This window comes from Colius striatus, chromosome Z (genome assembly GCF_028858725.1).
Source record: "Colius striatus isolate bColStr4 chromosome Z, bColStr4.1.hap1, whole genome shotgun sequence".
NCBI classification, from domain to species: Eukaryota; Metazoa; Chordata; class Aves; order Coliiformes; family Coliidae; genus Colius; species Colius striatus.
The window spans coordinates 77318400-77333697 of NC_084790.1; the positions used below are offsets into that span (position 1 = coordinate 77318400).

General features: G+C 45.2%; 1 protein-coding gene across 3 annotated transcripts in view; it reads left to right on the forward strand.

Moving 5' to 3' along the window:
* Nucleotides 1-15298, forward strand: part of FAM219A (family with sequence similarity 219 member A) — a 105533-nt gene that overhangs the window by 42761 nt on the left and 47474 nt on the right. For all 3 annotated transcript variants that reach the window (XM_062017762.1, XM_062017763.1, XM_062017764.1), the window contains exon 2: nt 15076-15175. In XM_062017762.1, coding sequence (XP_061873746.1) covers nt 15076-15175 — 100 coding nt within the window. The remainder of the gene's footprint in view (nt 1-15075; nt 15176-15298) is intronic.

A 15298-nucleotide genomic window follows, 5' to 3' on the forward strand; every position in this document is an offset into this window, starting at 1 on the left:
GTGATCAATGGCACAGAATCGAGTTGGAGGCCTGTGGCCAGTGGAGTTCCACAGGGATGGGTTCTGGGGCCAGTCTTGTTCAACATCTTCATCAATGACCTGGATGAGGGGGCAGAGTGTACCCTCAGCAAGTTCCCTGATGGCACCAAACTGGGAGGACTGGCTGATTCCCCAGAGGCTGTGCTGCCATTCAGTGGGATCTCGACCGGCTTGAGAGTTGGGCAGAGAGGAACCTCATGAGGTTCAACAAGGGCACATGCAGAGTCCTGCCTCTGGGACGGAACAGCCTCATGCACCAGCACAGGCTGGGGATTGACCTGCTGGAGAGCAGCTCTGCAGAGAGAGACCTGGGAGTACTGGTTGATAATAAGCTAACCATGAGCCAGCGATGTGCCCTCGTGGCCAAGAAGGCATCGTGGGATATGTGAAGAAGAGTGTGGCCAGCAGGTCAAGGGAGGTTCTTCTCTCCCTCTTCTCTGCCCTGCTGAGGCCTCATCTGGAGTCCTGTGTCCAGTTCTGGGCTCCCCAGCTCAAGAGCAACAGGGAACTTCTGGAGTTCACAGAGGTTTCCCACTCACCCAGCTCTTGGTGGAGAATGGCTGTACAGGCAGCAGGGTGATGATAGCAAGTAAAGTGGCAGGATTGCAAATAGGTTGCAAGACATGCCAGTGCATCAAGAGTAAGGTCTACTGGTGCAGAAAAAAACATGGCAGAACCACAAAGAAGAAATAAAGAGAGGCATAAAACCATAATTCCTGTTACAACCAAATAAGTAATTTTGTGGGCTGTCCTGTAGCATTTGGCATGATAGTGTCTGAGCTCTTCTCAAAGTCCTTGTTCATCTCCCTAGCTTTCTACCAAATGACAAATTAATTATGACTTTCAAATAATTATGAAGATCCTGCTCTGGCAGAGGGGTTGGACTAGATGATCTTTTGAGGTCCCTTACAGCCCCTGAGAGTCTGTGATTCTGTGATCTATTGCTAGGTGAGGGGAAGTGTTAGAAAGCCTTACCAAATCCCCCTAATCCTTCCAAAATCCCTCTCTCTCATGGTCTTTTGGCTGGACAGATAAGGGCTTGAGACAGAGAACGATTAAGGCCAGAAGATCATTTCAGGTTTTCAGTGCAACGTACCTGATGCAACATGCCTGATGATTTCCTCCAGCCTCCTCAATTCATATCTTTTCACCAACCCCCAGCAACAGCCCCTGCTCACTTAGATAGCACTTCTAAGCACTTAGCGTGTGACACTGCAGGCCTGTGATCCAGGAGCCCAGCAAAGCAGGGAGACATTATTAGCGAGCCTTTGTGGGAAATCTGATTTTAGAGACTTGACTCATTTCATAACTGGCCTGGTTCTCTAGGACAGCCCCACCTTGCAGGATCATCTTCTCTCGCATGCACTCCACTCCCTTGTCCTCTACATGACTTGCAATTTCTGTAAGAAATCACATACTTGGACTTCTGTTCCTTCCTTGTGTAATCCAGTTTCATCTCCAGCTCAGGCCCAATGTGGCTCCTCAATTACTGAGGGAAAGGGTTTACATGAGTATGTTACTAAGGACTGTTTTATAGCACATACGTTGCAGGAGCTCAGATTAGGCTGTAGTAGCTTTATTTGAGAGCTTGGCAAACCAGCCAGATGTGTTTTATCTAATGTCCATTCTCTGCAGTTTTAACAGAGGAAAACAGACTATATGGAAACCGCAGTGTGGCCTGGCACAGCAGCACCAGCATGGCTCTGGGCTGTCTGAGCACATTGCTCCATGACACACACCTTGTCTGTGTCCAGGCCACAAAGCCGCTTAGGTTCCTAAATCCCTTCATTGCAAGAATGCTGCTGGAGCTTCACACAAAGATAGTCTGGGATCAGCTGAGGAAGTGATAGCAATGATCCACTGTTGTCCTTCATGTGTGCAAGCCCTGACAGACTACAGAGGTATGTTGCATGTACAGATGTCTCACAGCCATGTGCTGGAGTGCTTTTAACCCTTCTGTGCCTTTCACTGTCCTTGTTCTGTCCCTTCCTTGTCTTCTTGGGCCTATTCTTCTAGGAACATCACTGAGCCATTCTTATTTCCCCTCCTGTCTACCCATCCAGATCTATTTCCCTCATTCCCTTCTCCAGTCAGCTCTAGACCTCCTGGTAGACCATGCGTCCCTCCCTGCTTGTCACCTGACAGTCTCCTGCCTTCATCAGCCTCAGACTGCAGATGCTGAGAGGGAGGGCTCAGGGTGACAGCACCCCACCAAAAGAAACATGCTTGTGTTTTTACATAACGTTATTTATAAATGTACTCACGTCAAGTCACACTGAAGAGAAATGTCCAGCGAGCACGCTTTCACCTCAAAGTGTGGACATCTGGCAAATGAAAGAAACTGTCAAAACCCAGAGAACTAGGCAATCACACTCCATGAGCAACACAGGGAAAACCCTCCACGGCTTACAGCAGTCTGCCTTTGGGAGCCCTGGCACAGGGCTTTGGTACTGGTTCATTTCTCCATAGCAGAAGTAGCAGTAGCCTGGAGGTAGATGAATAAAGAGCAAGAGCTAGTGTGCATATGCTTGAGTGTGTCCCAGGGAGCACTGATGCTCTGGTCACCTTTTCATCACCCTTCCCAGCTCAACCAGGGATCTGATTTGGCTTTCTGTGCCTGAAGTGAGCTCCCTTGACCTCCCGTTTCTGCTAGATGCAGTGCTTCCTTTCTCTGCAATCTGCTGCAGCTCCTTGAAGGGGGCCAGGGACAGATGGCTTGATTTCAGCTGATAAAGGAGCTGCCTCCAAAAGAGAAGCGAGGCAGAAGCCGTATGGCCTGGTATCTCTTTCTGTTGCTGTCAATGGGAGGCCAAGGAGACACGTTGGAGCAGGATGGAGACCAGCTCCACTGCAGGGAACATGAAGGGGAAACAAATTCTCCTTTAAAACGTTCTCCTTGTGCTGCTAAGTGGTGTCTGTTTGCCTTTATTTCAGAAAGCTCCTGCCAAGCCCAGTTTACCTCAATATTTAAGATATGCTCTGGTCTTTGCTCAGCCTGCTGTGCTACGTGAAAGATAACGGTGCTAAATATCTTCAGACACTCTCGAGGGATGGCTGGGAGTGCAGCTGGCATTTTGTGTGCTGCTGACTTTTAAGCTCAGCATGGTAAAATGCTGACCAGGCTTGTCACTTCCCATCCATAATGTCTGGCAGCACTGGGACTGTTGGACACCTTGCTGAGCCCAGCCCCAATGGGCAGCGTGGGCCTGGTAGGCTCTACAGGACTATTGGAGTGTATAAACTGCAGTCCTGCTATAACAACGGAACTGAGAGCAAGCTTACTGAACAGGGGAGATGATAAAAGCCATCACTTCTGGGAATAAAAGTAGTTTTTAATTCAGGGGCCTCAACTTTGCCCTTTTTTCCAGTATAAAGAGAAGAACCAGCATCCCTGCCTTTTGGAGAGAAAAGAATGTTTCTAAAAATCAGTGATTTCCCTTTGAGTCAGCTCCTGTGCCTTAGTCTTGACTTCCCTGATTAGTCACATAATGAGGATATTTCTAATATATACTTGTTGGGGAAAAGGAAACCCAACAGTACTTTATCAGAGGAGAATCTGTATTCCACCCCCCACCCCCCTGGGATGGCAATTAGTCACAGAGTCGCAAGCACAGGGGGCTGGGGCTGAGGTGAGCTCCTGTTTTAAAAGCCAAAATGATTTGTGCCCTCACAATTTCTCACATAGGGCTGGAAAGCTGTGCCGAGGTAGAAGGCAACTTGAGATCTCCTTCGGCTTTCACGTTGCCACCTCTGAGATGTGTTTGCCATGCTGCTGCTCCTGCTGCTGTTTGTAGGGTTATTTCTGACACAAGCTTGGCTAAACAGAGACTCTTTCCTTAATATGGAAATCTGATAATTGAGCTCTCAATCTCTTGGGACAAGCTGAAAACAATGTGCTAAAGAGAAAAAGGCTGCTGAACACTCAGCTTGGTGGCTTTGTTTTCTCTACTAGTGGAGAGAAACCCATAAGGTTTTAGTGCTGGGATCCACCTTTGCAGGATGGGCAAGTGACTTCTTAGTCCATGTTCATGGCAGTGTGCTGAGGACTGTCAACTCGCCATGGGGATGGCCACAAGAGCAGTCCTGCCTGCCCCGTGCTGCCCTCTCAAAGCTGTTAGCATTACCCACCAAGACCCTGGCTGAACCCATGAGCCTGGATTGTGAGGTCAAGAGGCTGTACTGTATGAAGACCTGGGCAATGGCAGAGTCACCTGCACCATCCAGGGACTGAGATCATAGAATCATAGAATCATAGAATCATAGAATCATAGAATGGTGGGGGTTGGAAGAGACCTTTAGAGATCATCTAGTCCAAACCCCCTGCAGAAGCAGGTTCACCTAGATCAGGTCCTCACAGTCTGCAGTGTCTGCTTGGTGTGTGAGCCTTCTGCACCTGCTTATTTTTTGGGTTGTGTTGGAATAGTCATATTTTTAGTTACCTTTTCAGATTCAACAGCTTTGAGTGACAGCCAGTCTCTTCTCTCCAGTAATAAATGACAGGACAAGAGAAAATGGCTCAAGCTCCACCAGGGGAGGTTTACATTACAGATTAGGAAGAACTTTTTCAGTGAGAGGGTTGTTAGACACTGGAACAAACTGTCCAGGTTGGTGGTGGAGTCCCCAACCTTGGAGATACTACAAAGCTGTGTAGCTGAGGTGCTGAGGAACGTGGTTTAGTGAACCACGTGGTTTAGGAATGTGGACTTGGCAGTGTTAGGTTAGTGGTTGGACTCCATGGTCCTAAAGGTCTTTTCCATTTGAAATTACTCTGTGATTCTGTGAATACCATTGTACATCCATTATTATCCATTCCAGAGTGTTGGGTCCTCACAGTGCCTCTTCAGGGCTTGTTTTGATCCCACTTACAACCTTTCCTTGCTTTTCTCGGCATTGCTCCTTCCTGGGGCCAGAGGTAGCTTTGGTCTTGGACATATGCACAGGTATTTGCTCTTTCCTCAACATCCTGACTGTATTTGCTATGCAGCATTTGCAGATATTTAGTTTCCCTGGAAAGCAGAGGGCTGAGTCCTTGAGATTTCCATGCTGGTGACTTTGACTGTTTCCTGAGTCAGTTTTGGCTCAGTATCTGAAGGCAGATGCAGTGATTTCCTGCTTAAAGCACTTAGAGGGTCCATCCATGCACTTGAGTGTGAAAGTAGGCTGAGTAAAGTGCAGACATAAAAACAAAGCTTATATTGACAGCTAATACCTTGTCCAGAGTGCCAAGGGTTCAGGGCAATAGACCTGAAAACAGGAAGTAGCTGTGGGATGGAGAGGGCATCCTGCAGTTTCAACATGAATCCAGAGGCTGAAAAGAAATCCCGCAGTCTGCACACATCTCATTTTCATTCCAAAAATGTCTGACATTAAGCTGACACTTGGTGGGTGGCATTGTCCTTTGTGTGGGTCTCATCATTGACTTGAGACCCCAGCCAGAGAACCTGCAGAGCCAGAAACCTCTGCCCTCTGGGAGAAGGGGGATTTACTAGGGGCAGGAGGAAGGCAGGATAAGAATTTCTTATTGGAGAGGAGTGAGCAGGAGAAGCAATCAAACAGCTGAGAATTGGATCTGAGGGACTGGATTAAAGGTGCCAGGGGTATTCCAGGAGCAAAAAGTAAGACCTCATTCATCTTACATGTATAGGAATTGGACATGTAAAAATCAGCTGCATTTCTTAAAAAAAGAGTCCTAACTGCCAAGTGGAAAAGAACAAGTGGCCCCAGAGGTATGCTAGTAATAGCTGTGACATTGAACTGCTGATTGGAGCCCTTAGTCTGTTGAAAGGTATGGATGTGGAGCCATCCCAGTTTTTCCTGCTATTGTTCTTGCAGCCAGAGGCTCTGAAAGCTGAGCGACATTTGCCACACTGCATCTAGTCCATGGCCTATGAAAGTGATTGTCCAATCTCCAGAGTGTCAGAGGGAACTTACATCCCTGGACCAGGACTCTCCTCCTGTCATTTGTGTTGTGCTGGAACATTTATGTCAGAACAGACCCTTTCTGCAGTATCTGCCAGAACCAGCCAACGTTTCTAGTGTTTCCTTCAGGCAAACTTTGATCTCATCTTTCAAGTATAGCTGGAACAGCCTAGCTGCATGCAGAGAGCATCTGTAAACAATTCTGTATATGCCCACAACCATGGCATTTCAGCAGTGATGGCATCACTGTACACTTTCTCAGTTAGTTTCTATGAATGTTGAGGTTGTCCATGGGAGGGACAGTTTCTGACCACCACACAGGAGAGTGTCTGGTCACCTGTATTTCAGGTGGAAAACTCAACTCTCTCTTTGGAAATATACTTTTCATCTTGGTGAAGCTTCTTTAAAGACTTAAAGATGGGACACATCTTTGGAAGAAGCTGTTAACCCTAACCAATGAGCATGAACTCCATTGCTACAAGGTGGTCAGTACTAGGACTGTACAGAGCACTGCAATTTTCTGTAGGACTGGGCTACAGCATGTAGCCAAGAGCCTGGGCTCTTGTATCTGCCTCCATCCTAGAAACACACCATGACCTCAGCTCTGAAGTGTTTCTCAGTTTTTAAATTATGTTGATGGTATTCTGTCTCATGAGTCAAGGTTTAAAGAACAGTTGTAAAGTTCTTTGCAGGTTTTTTTGAGACCTTGGTTTGGCCAGGTACTGATTGCTGAACTGATTCTTATAAGAGCTACCAAGGAATTTGTGGTGCTTTATTGCCTTAAATATTCATGTGTCTCATGTGACATCTCAGAGCTGTGGCTGTATACAAAAAGAAAGGTGTCTTCATGTTGATATCCTTTACAAGGAAGGAAATGTTTTGTTATTGAAGCATTCTGAAAACTTAGCCCAGTTAATGGTGGGTTTAAAATAGCTATTGCGTCGCAGCGGCTTGGCAAGTGCTGCAAGCAGTGCGGAGTGCAGTGTGACATTTCTCTGATTTACATTGTTAATGATCCCATTTAAGTCATGTAAAGTTAGTACAAGATACCAAACCTGTAAATGCATGTGGTAATAGTGATGACTTCTGTGCCTTAGAAGCCTGGAGGGAAACACAGTGTTAAATATACTCTATCATGATTGAAAGGAAAGGACTGGGGGCTGCATGTGCTGCTAGTTTCTCAGAGAGAAATCTAACAGAAATCAAGTAATTACTCCCATTTTTCTTCCTTGTCCCTCAGTTGCTTTCCAAAAGTATTTGGTCTGCTTACTGAATTGGTGCTTCATCTGTTACTGTAGATTCCCAGGATTAGTCATACATCATCATCTAAAAAAAGAGATTCTCTTCACTGTGCTGCAAATGTCATTTTTGATTAGGAAAACAGACCTCTGAAATGTCTTGTTCCCTTTCCACATCTTATGCCTTTCTCTTTGCTGCATTTTGTTCAGCTGAAATGTGGCAGTTGGGCAGACCCTTCAGGGCCAGAGCTCCAAGGGAGTGTTTCAGCAGGAGCACTACGGCACACACAGGCAGACTGGAACTTCTGCCCTCATCTGAAACAAAGCAAAGATCTAGGCTCCTCATTACCTGACAGTGAGTTGAGCTACCCTGGCTGCAGGTGTACAGAGTAAAAAGTCGTTTCAGTGATGTTTAGGTTCAATTTAATTAACATTACTTGAGGTTTTAATCATACAGCAATATTAACTCTTGCTGGCTCTGCAAAAGAATAGCTTCAAATGCTGGTTTGTCTTATGAATTAATTGGGTTAAAAATCTAGATATTGTACTGAATATTGCAGGACTAATTTGTTACTGTTAAATAAGGTCTGTTCAGTAGTTGCTCTGAAAAGTGCCAGTATTGTAACTGGTGCATTGGCAGGGCTAGTAGCAAGTCAGTGATGAGTTGTTGGTTGTTGCTTTGTTGAAACTAAGTCAGTAGTTATCAGAATGTATTTTAGTGCATCAGTTGCTGTGTCACCAAGATGCCATTTATTTTCACTTTCGTATGGGATGTCCATGCTGAAATGAGTGATTAGTACTCTGGATCCATCAGCGTGCACATGTTGATGAAAAGTGATAACTACATCTTCTGGGAGCCTTCTGCTCTGGTCACCATGTGATTCTGGAGTTCTTTCAACATGCGAGGCTAAAAAAAAAAAACACGAGCCATAGGGAAAAAAAGATCAGTTGAGAGAAACAACTCCCAGCACCAGGACAGGCTGGAGAGCAGCTCTGCAGAGTGAGACCTGGGAGTTTGAGTGGGCAACAAACTAAACATGAGCCAGCAACGTGCCCTCAGGGCCAAGCAGGGCCAATGGCATCCTGGGTGTATTGTGTCCAGCAGGTCAGGGGAGGTTCTGCTCCCCCTCTCCTCTGCCCTGCTGAGGCCTCATCTGGAGTCCTGTGTCCAGTTCTGGCCTCGCCAGCTCAAAAGGGACAGGGAAGTGCTGGGGAGAGTCCAGCGCAGGGCCACCAAGATGATCAGGGGACTGGAGCATCTTCCTTATGAGGAAAAGCTGTGGGCACTGCGGCTGTTTAGTCTGGAGGAGACTGAGGGGGATCTCATTAATATTTACAGGTGTCTAAATGGTGGAGGTTGGGGCATCCCTTTCTTTCTATTGTATCTAGTGACAGGACAAATGATAATGGAAAGAAGCTGAACACAAAAAGTTCTGTTTAAACATAAGGAAAGACTATTTCACTGTTGAGGTGAGGGAGCCCTGGCACAGGCTGCCCAGGGAGGGTGTGGAGTCTCCTTCTCTGGAGGTCCTCAAGACCCGGCTGGACATATTCCTGTGTGACCTGACCTAGGTAGACCTGCTTCTGCAGGAGGTTGGACTGGATGATCTCTAAAGGTCCCTTCCAACCCCTACCATTCTATGATTCTGTGTTGAGAAACTTCTTTCCTGTGACGGTGAGGCAGCATTGGAGCAGACTGCCTGGAGAATTGGTGGAGTCTCTTTCTGTTGATATTTCCAAACCCACTTGGACATATTCCTGATCAAGTTAAACCTGCTTTAGCAGAGGAGTTCGACTGGATGATTTCTAGAGGTCCCTTCCAATGCCTGCCGTTCTGTAACTGTGATGCTGTGGTTTTCTTCAGCTTACCCAGCGAGAAGGTGAAGAGCAGCCATGGTCCTTGAGAGTGGGCAGGGGAGTTTGGTGAACCTCTTTCTCCCAGAATGAACTGGTATTCTGCCTAAACAAGTCTGGCTTAGATCCAAGCTCCTGTCTTCTTAAGACAGATGGGGGAAAGGGACATAAAAAGATCAGGCATCTTACCTGCTTGCAGCAAATCCATATCAGACTGCCCTAAACCAGATGAGCTCTGTAGACTTTCTGTGTTCAAATTGGTTTCTAAACCAGGCTAGCAAAAGCAATTCCAGTTTCATCAGGCCAATATACAGCTCCTTAGCCTTACTGCTATAGTTTTCTCTGATGTTTCCTTGCAGCTCTGATGCAATTTAAGGCAATTGTTTATTATTCTGGTGATCAGAAACATAAAAAAAAATTACTCCCTTTTTCCCTGTGGCAGCCCTTTCTGTAGCTGAAGACAGCTATTGTATCCTTTTTTAGTCTCCCCCTTTCTTCTCTGAACAGCTCCATTCTTCCAATGTTCCTGGAAGGCTGCACTTTCTAGCTTTTATCTATACACTACTAAGAGGAGTATATCTTGAAATAATGGGCTCCAAAACTGTATATTTTAGCTGGAGCCTGAGGGGTGCGGAGGAGAGCATGAGAGAGTCTTTTGTGAGGTTTGCAGGTTCTGTTCCTGCCATATGTCTCTCTGTGATGCTTTCTTTCGCTGAACATGCTATTACTGGCCATTGTTCATCTATATGGTGGATTCATCTTAATCCGTCATAAATCACACAGCCTTTGAGCCTCTCCTTTTATGCTGTCTCTCACATAGACAGACTATGCACATCTTGGCTCTCAGTGGTTTTGTTTCTAGTGGGTTTTTTAAGCTTTTCATAGGTGTTTCATGACTATATTGTAGTGATACCTAGATGCTGCAGAGGTCCAAAACACTGTGAAGTTTTGCTTTTACATACGCACCTGTGTGCATCTGAATCCCCTCCCCAGTAGGCAGAAGCCTGCTGCCTACAGCTGCATTTCTGAGGATAACCTGGTGCAGTACAACTTGAGGCAGAGTGAATCTGCATATGGCATAGGATTTTCTGTTCCCAGGGCAGAGAGACTGAAGGCATAAATGCTTATCAGCAGGAGCAATATTCTAGCCCAAGAGTCTTGGATGACAACATGGGAATGATAGAAAGTTCTCAGTGACCTGGACGTATCCCTTGTATTTGGGGTGCATGCACTTCCTCACTTCTTTTTCTGCTAAGTCAGTCTCTTATGCACAGAACATGTCAATTTTTCCAGACTCAGTGTTTGATGTGGTAAAGAAGCAAAATACTTGAGCTTATCTTTTTCTGTTAGCATTTGTTTTGCAGTTTGTGACCCACATGGGCAGCTTCAGAAAGCAGGAGTCTGCTGAGCTGTGACTGCTGTAGCTTGTCACACATGTGTTGGTACTGAGGCTTGCATTGTCTTTAAGCTGGGTAGAACACGGCAATCGTATAATCGGTTGGTATTAGAGAGAGTCAAAGGTTGCTGGATGATACTCCTGAGCAGTCAGTTCATACTGATAAAGCTGATGATGATCAGACCAGTCTCTGAACTATGGAGAGAAGTGACAGGTAAAGACCTGGGTATTAGATCTTTCCTTGAGATGAGGGAGTAAGAGCAATCATGCTCCTCTGCTTTAATGGTCATAGAATTTCCCACAGAGAGCAGAGTAAAGAACATTTTCGTAGGATGTAAAAATGACTGATTTTTAGGATTAGTAATTGTGTATGCTTATTCCTTTCCACTTGCACTGGGGTCTCAGAGAATTTGTGAGGTGGAAAGCAGAGGCTTGTTAAGCTTGCAAAATGTCAGAAGTGTTTACTGTGAAGGAAGGCAAAGGAGGCTGCATTTTCCAAAGGATGTGTTTGTATTTGTACCCATCATCCAGTTCTGCTGCTCAGGTGTAACTGCACACTTTTTTGGCTGTTTGGAGCTATGTCTCTCCTCCAAAGTCAATGTGGTCTACTAGGAGAAGCAGATAATAAGAATAAAAAGGCTATTGACCTGGTGTATTATGGCAGATGTTGTGTTTCTTGCTAAGTACTGCAAAAAGGAAAGGAGGAATTTTTTTTTGTTTAAAGAGAAAGAATAAAAACCCTGCTGAGCATGTCATCATCCTAAAAGTGCCAATTTCAGTTTAAAGTAGTTTCAGCTTCTCTCCATGCCCTTGCCTACTGATGATTCACAGCACTTCTGCTCCATGAAGGTTCACTGAGACTGATTTCTGATGTTCAGAGATGGCACATGGTACACACACTGTAGGACATGGCTGTACGTAGCAGGAGGGCAGTCTTCAAGATCCATTCGGTTGAGCCTGTAGAAAGAAACAAGCCAGTCAGGACTTGCCCTGCTATTAGAATGCTGTGGTTGTGTATGCCCAATTAAGCTGTGAGCATGTGAGGAGAAAACTTTGATTAAAGTCTGGCCTCAGCATGTAGTTCATGTAGTGGCCTGGTTGAATGTATTTTTTCCCTAGGAGTGGAGACATAAGGAGGCCTAAGGAACAAAAAATCTTTAAATGTATTAAATTCCTATAGCCATTTAGAGCCCCTGCAGCCAAATCTTGGCACTTGCCAAGTGCCAACCCCTTGATTGGGGGTTGGACTAGATGATCTCTAAAGGTCCCTTCCAACCCCTACCATTCTATGATTCTATGATTCTATGATTCTTTTGATTGGAAGTGTTGTGTTCTCCCCAGTGAGCAGAGAGAAATCACATCATCGGGCCTGAGACCAGTCACACCATGTAGCTGAGGTTTTGATGTTGGGGTCAGAGCGGAGTGCATTGGTCTAGGGACACTTGTAAAAAAGGACAAAATTGCCAAGTGAATTACAATAGCAAAAACCCATGATGAGTCTCAGCGTGCTAACAGGCATTCACAAGCAAAACGCTGATTAGTCAAGTAAGTGTTTTTGTGGCTGGATGAGCTATAGAGAGAGAAATACACCCATTCAGTATGCGCAGGAGCAAAGCATGTTCTTGCAAAGAGGCAGCTCCAGCCGAGCGGCGTGTGGATGTGAATGCTGCTGTTCTCGCAGCCAGGGTTGTTACTATGGAGCCCTGTGCATCGCTGCAGAACATATATGGAGTGATGGATGGGAAATACAACAGTGCCTTAGCACTCCTGGACCAAGGATACATACCCACTGGCACTGGAGACACTGTCTCTGGTTTCCCTTTGGATCCATTTTACTCTCTGGGAAGAGCAGACCAGGCCCATGTGCCCAGTGGTGATCACCCAGACTGTGATGGTGCTTTGTGATCCCTCCATGGAAATCATGGTTCTGTTTTGCAGCCATAACATGTTCCCCTGCCGATCTGCTGTAGAGGTGCCATGCCGCTGGGGCAGAAAAGAGTAGTTTCAGACCTTGGAAATAAATTCCTGGTGTGAAGTGTTTTTACTGTGTACTATGCTGCTTTGTCCTTCATCGTCTCCACCTCAAGAGTTAGAGACAGGGTTGCAGTCTCCAGCAGCTGCCAGGCCTCCTCTGTAGTCAGTGGGGAAAGGGAGACATGTCTGCAAGGACAGACTGTTCTTTTAAGATAATTGTCTGACAAGATGGAATTAATCACTTTTTTAAAATCATCTTTGTTTTCTCTGGAGGTCTGGGAAGCCTTTTCTATTGTTTGCTCTAGAGCCCAGTTTTGAGATTGCTCCAGCTGAGTCCTCTAGTCCAGGACCAGAGTCCAAATCCTCAAAGGCCCCTCAGAGTATTTTTCTCTTCCTCTGTTCACATAAGTAGATGTGTAATGTCACTGCCAAGTTACCCACAAGGAAAAGGTACTGTTAGCCCATCAGCTTCCAAGAAAAGCAAGGACTGGGTTTGATTTAAACAGTTTAAGAATAATTTTAACAATGTGAACCTAAGTTAGCCTGTCTGGCTAGGCCTCTTCTCTGACACGTGAACTTTTGGCTGTGAGCTCACATGGCTCTTTGCTGGACTGCAGCAGTATGTGGCCATCACACCATGTCCCTTACCCTACCTTGTCTACTCCTGTGCCTTCCTGCAGCCAGTAGATGAGACTCCAAGGACTTGTGGTCAGTAGCACTAGGAAGCATCCATCTTAGAAACAGATGTATCCTGCCTTTTCTTGGACTGTCAGAGAAGAAGTTCTCATCCAAGAAGCTGAACTCAGGTGTTACAACTTACTACCTTACACATCCCTCATGGAGAGATTCTAGCATATCTGGGAAGAGGCCATATCCGTTGTATTTTCTAGCCATTCCCATGAATATCCTTTCCTATAGCCTGGATTCTGGTTGAGCCCCTTCATCTGAGTGTATTGGAGACCCATCTCATGTTACAGAGATAATGCAAGAACTGGTCTTTGTTTGAGACCACAGAAATAAGGATGGCTATTTCAGTTGAAATTGTTTTTCTTCTGTGTACCACTTCACTTTTACCTTCATTTAATTTCAGCTGTAGTGTTTTCTCCATTCAGCTGCTCTATTTTGTCATTGAGTGTTTATTTGGAACCTTCTCTAACATTTGTAGCCAGTCATTAACCTGCTGCATTAGAGGAAAAGTGTGGTGGAGATTGCATGAGAGGAAAGCAGAAGAAATTGCATATGGTTCAGCATTATCTATTTAGTGTCATTGAATGCAGGCTTGTAAGTGCCATCCATTTTAACTACTGTCAAAGTCTACTGGATAGTGCAAAGAGCAGAATTCTGGTAAAACATTATAGTCCTTCATATGTTATTTGTCTAGTTTCTATGAAGATAGATCCTAATTCAAGAATCACATTTTATCTCATAACCACATTGTGTTAAAAAGAGCACTGCAGAGAGAAGGCAGGCACTGGGGAGGAAGGGACAGTGCTGTGCACTGTGGTTTGTCCACTGAAAGCAAAGAGCGATGGCAAGTTGCTTTGAAACACCTTGACTCTACTTTGCACATGGGTGTCAGTGGTGAGTTCCATTTTTATAAGAAATTGTGTACAGAATAGAAACTCCAGAAACCGAGAGATGGACAATATCATTCATCAGTTTGGAATGATATTTTCTGGTACTTAGTTTCTATGCTTTGTTCCATCGAATAGAGTGATGGCTTCTTCAGATATTTGGCCTAGTGTTGGATATTTCTTTTTTCTGTGCAGCTTTACCTATTATAAATCCAAATTTACACAAACGTGTATGTATGTGCATGTTCTATTTAGTTTCTAGCGTGTAGGTAGGAAGAAGTGAATATGTTTGAAAACCAATTTTGATTTTCACTGTGTTGCTACGTAGAGATAGTTCCAATATGTCTGGAGTTTCACGTGGAAGGACTTGGAATAGTAGTGGTAGAACTGCCTGAATTGGTAGTTTGTCTCTCTCTCACTCCTTTGATGTGCTGTGTCATGCAGTACCACACTACCTGGATTAGGTTGCCTGCAAGGAGGTGTGATGAAGTAGACTCTGTGTTTGGGTAGCTTTGGTTTTGGGAGGCATGAAATGAAATTTTGGGAGGACTGAAATGAAATCTTTCCAGTTAGCCATCAAATAGGTTCAGTATCAGAAGTACAGGCCTCTTCGTTCCTCTCCCAAGAGGGACTGGATATAGAATTCTCCCGCTTACTCATTCCTCTGAGCTAGACTTTCACACAGAGATGTGTGAAAAATCTCTCGAGTTTTTCATTTTTAATCATGAGCTTTACTGGTCCATGTGGAACTCAGCTGAAACTGTAAAGGCATTTCATACAACATCTCACAGACTCATCACATGAAAATTGTTTGGGACTACTGCCAACCCAGGCTGAATTTGAACTGGTGACCCACCCTCCATGTCATATTCCCGGTATTATCCATCATATAAGTCTTATTTCCAGAAGTACTTTCGGCATATTAAATGTGCTTCCAGCCCCTGGGTTTCAGCCATTCAAAACACCAGCATGTTCTCTGCTCTCTGAATGCGGGTGGGAATCGACTTGCCTAACAGCCAGAGAACAGACTGCATAACTTTTAGCTAAAACATTCCTTTTGTTTCCTTTTCTTTCTTAACAGGATCCAACAGCTGCATCTATTTCGGACAGGGATTGTGATACCAGAGAGGGAGAGACTGTGGCCATGAACTATAAGCCGTCCCCACTTCAAGTGAAACTAGGTGAGTCTTTACTGATGGAGACTGTAAAGGCTGGATCCAAGGTCTGAAATACGGTGAGGTGCTCATGGGATTGTATGCAGGTCTCTGTGCATGTGGCTGAGCATGCCAGCTCGGCTCCAACAA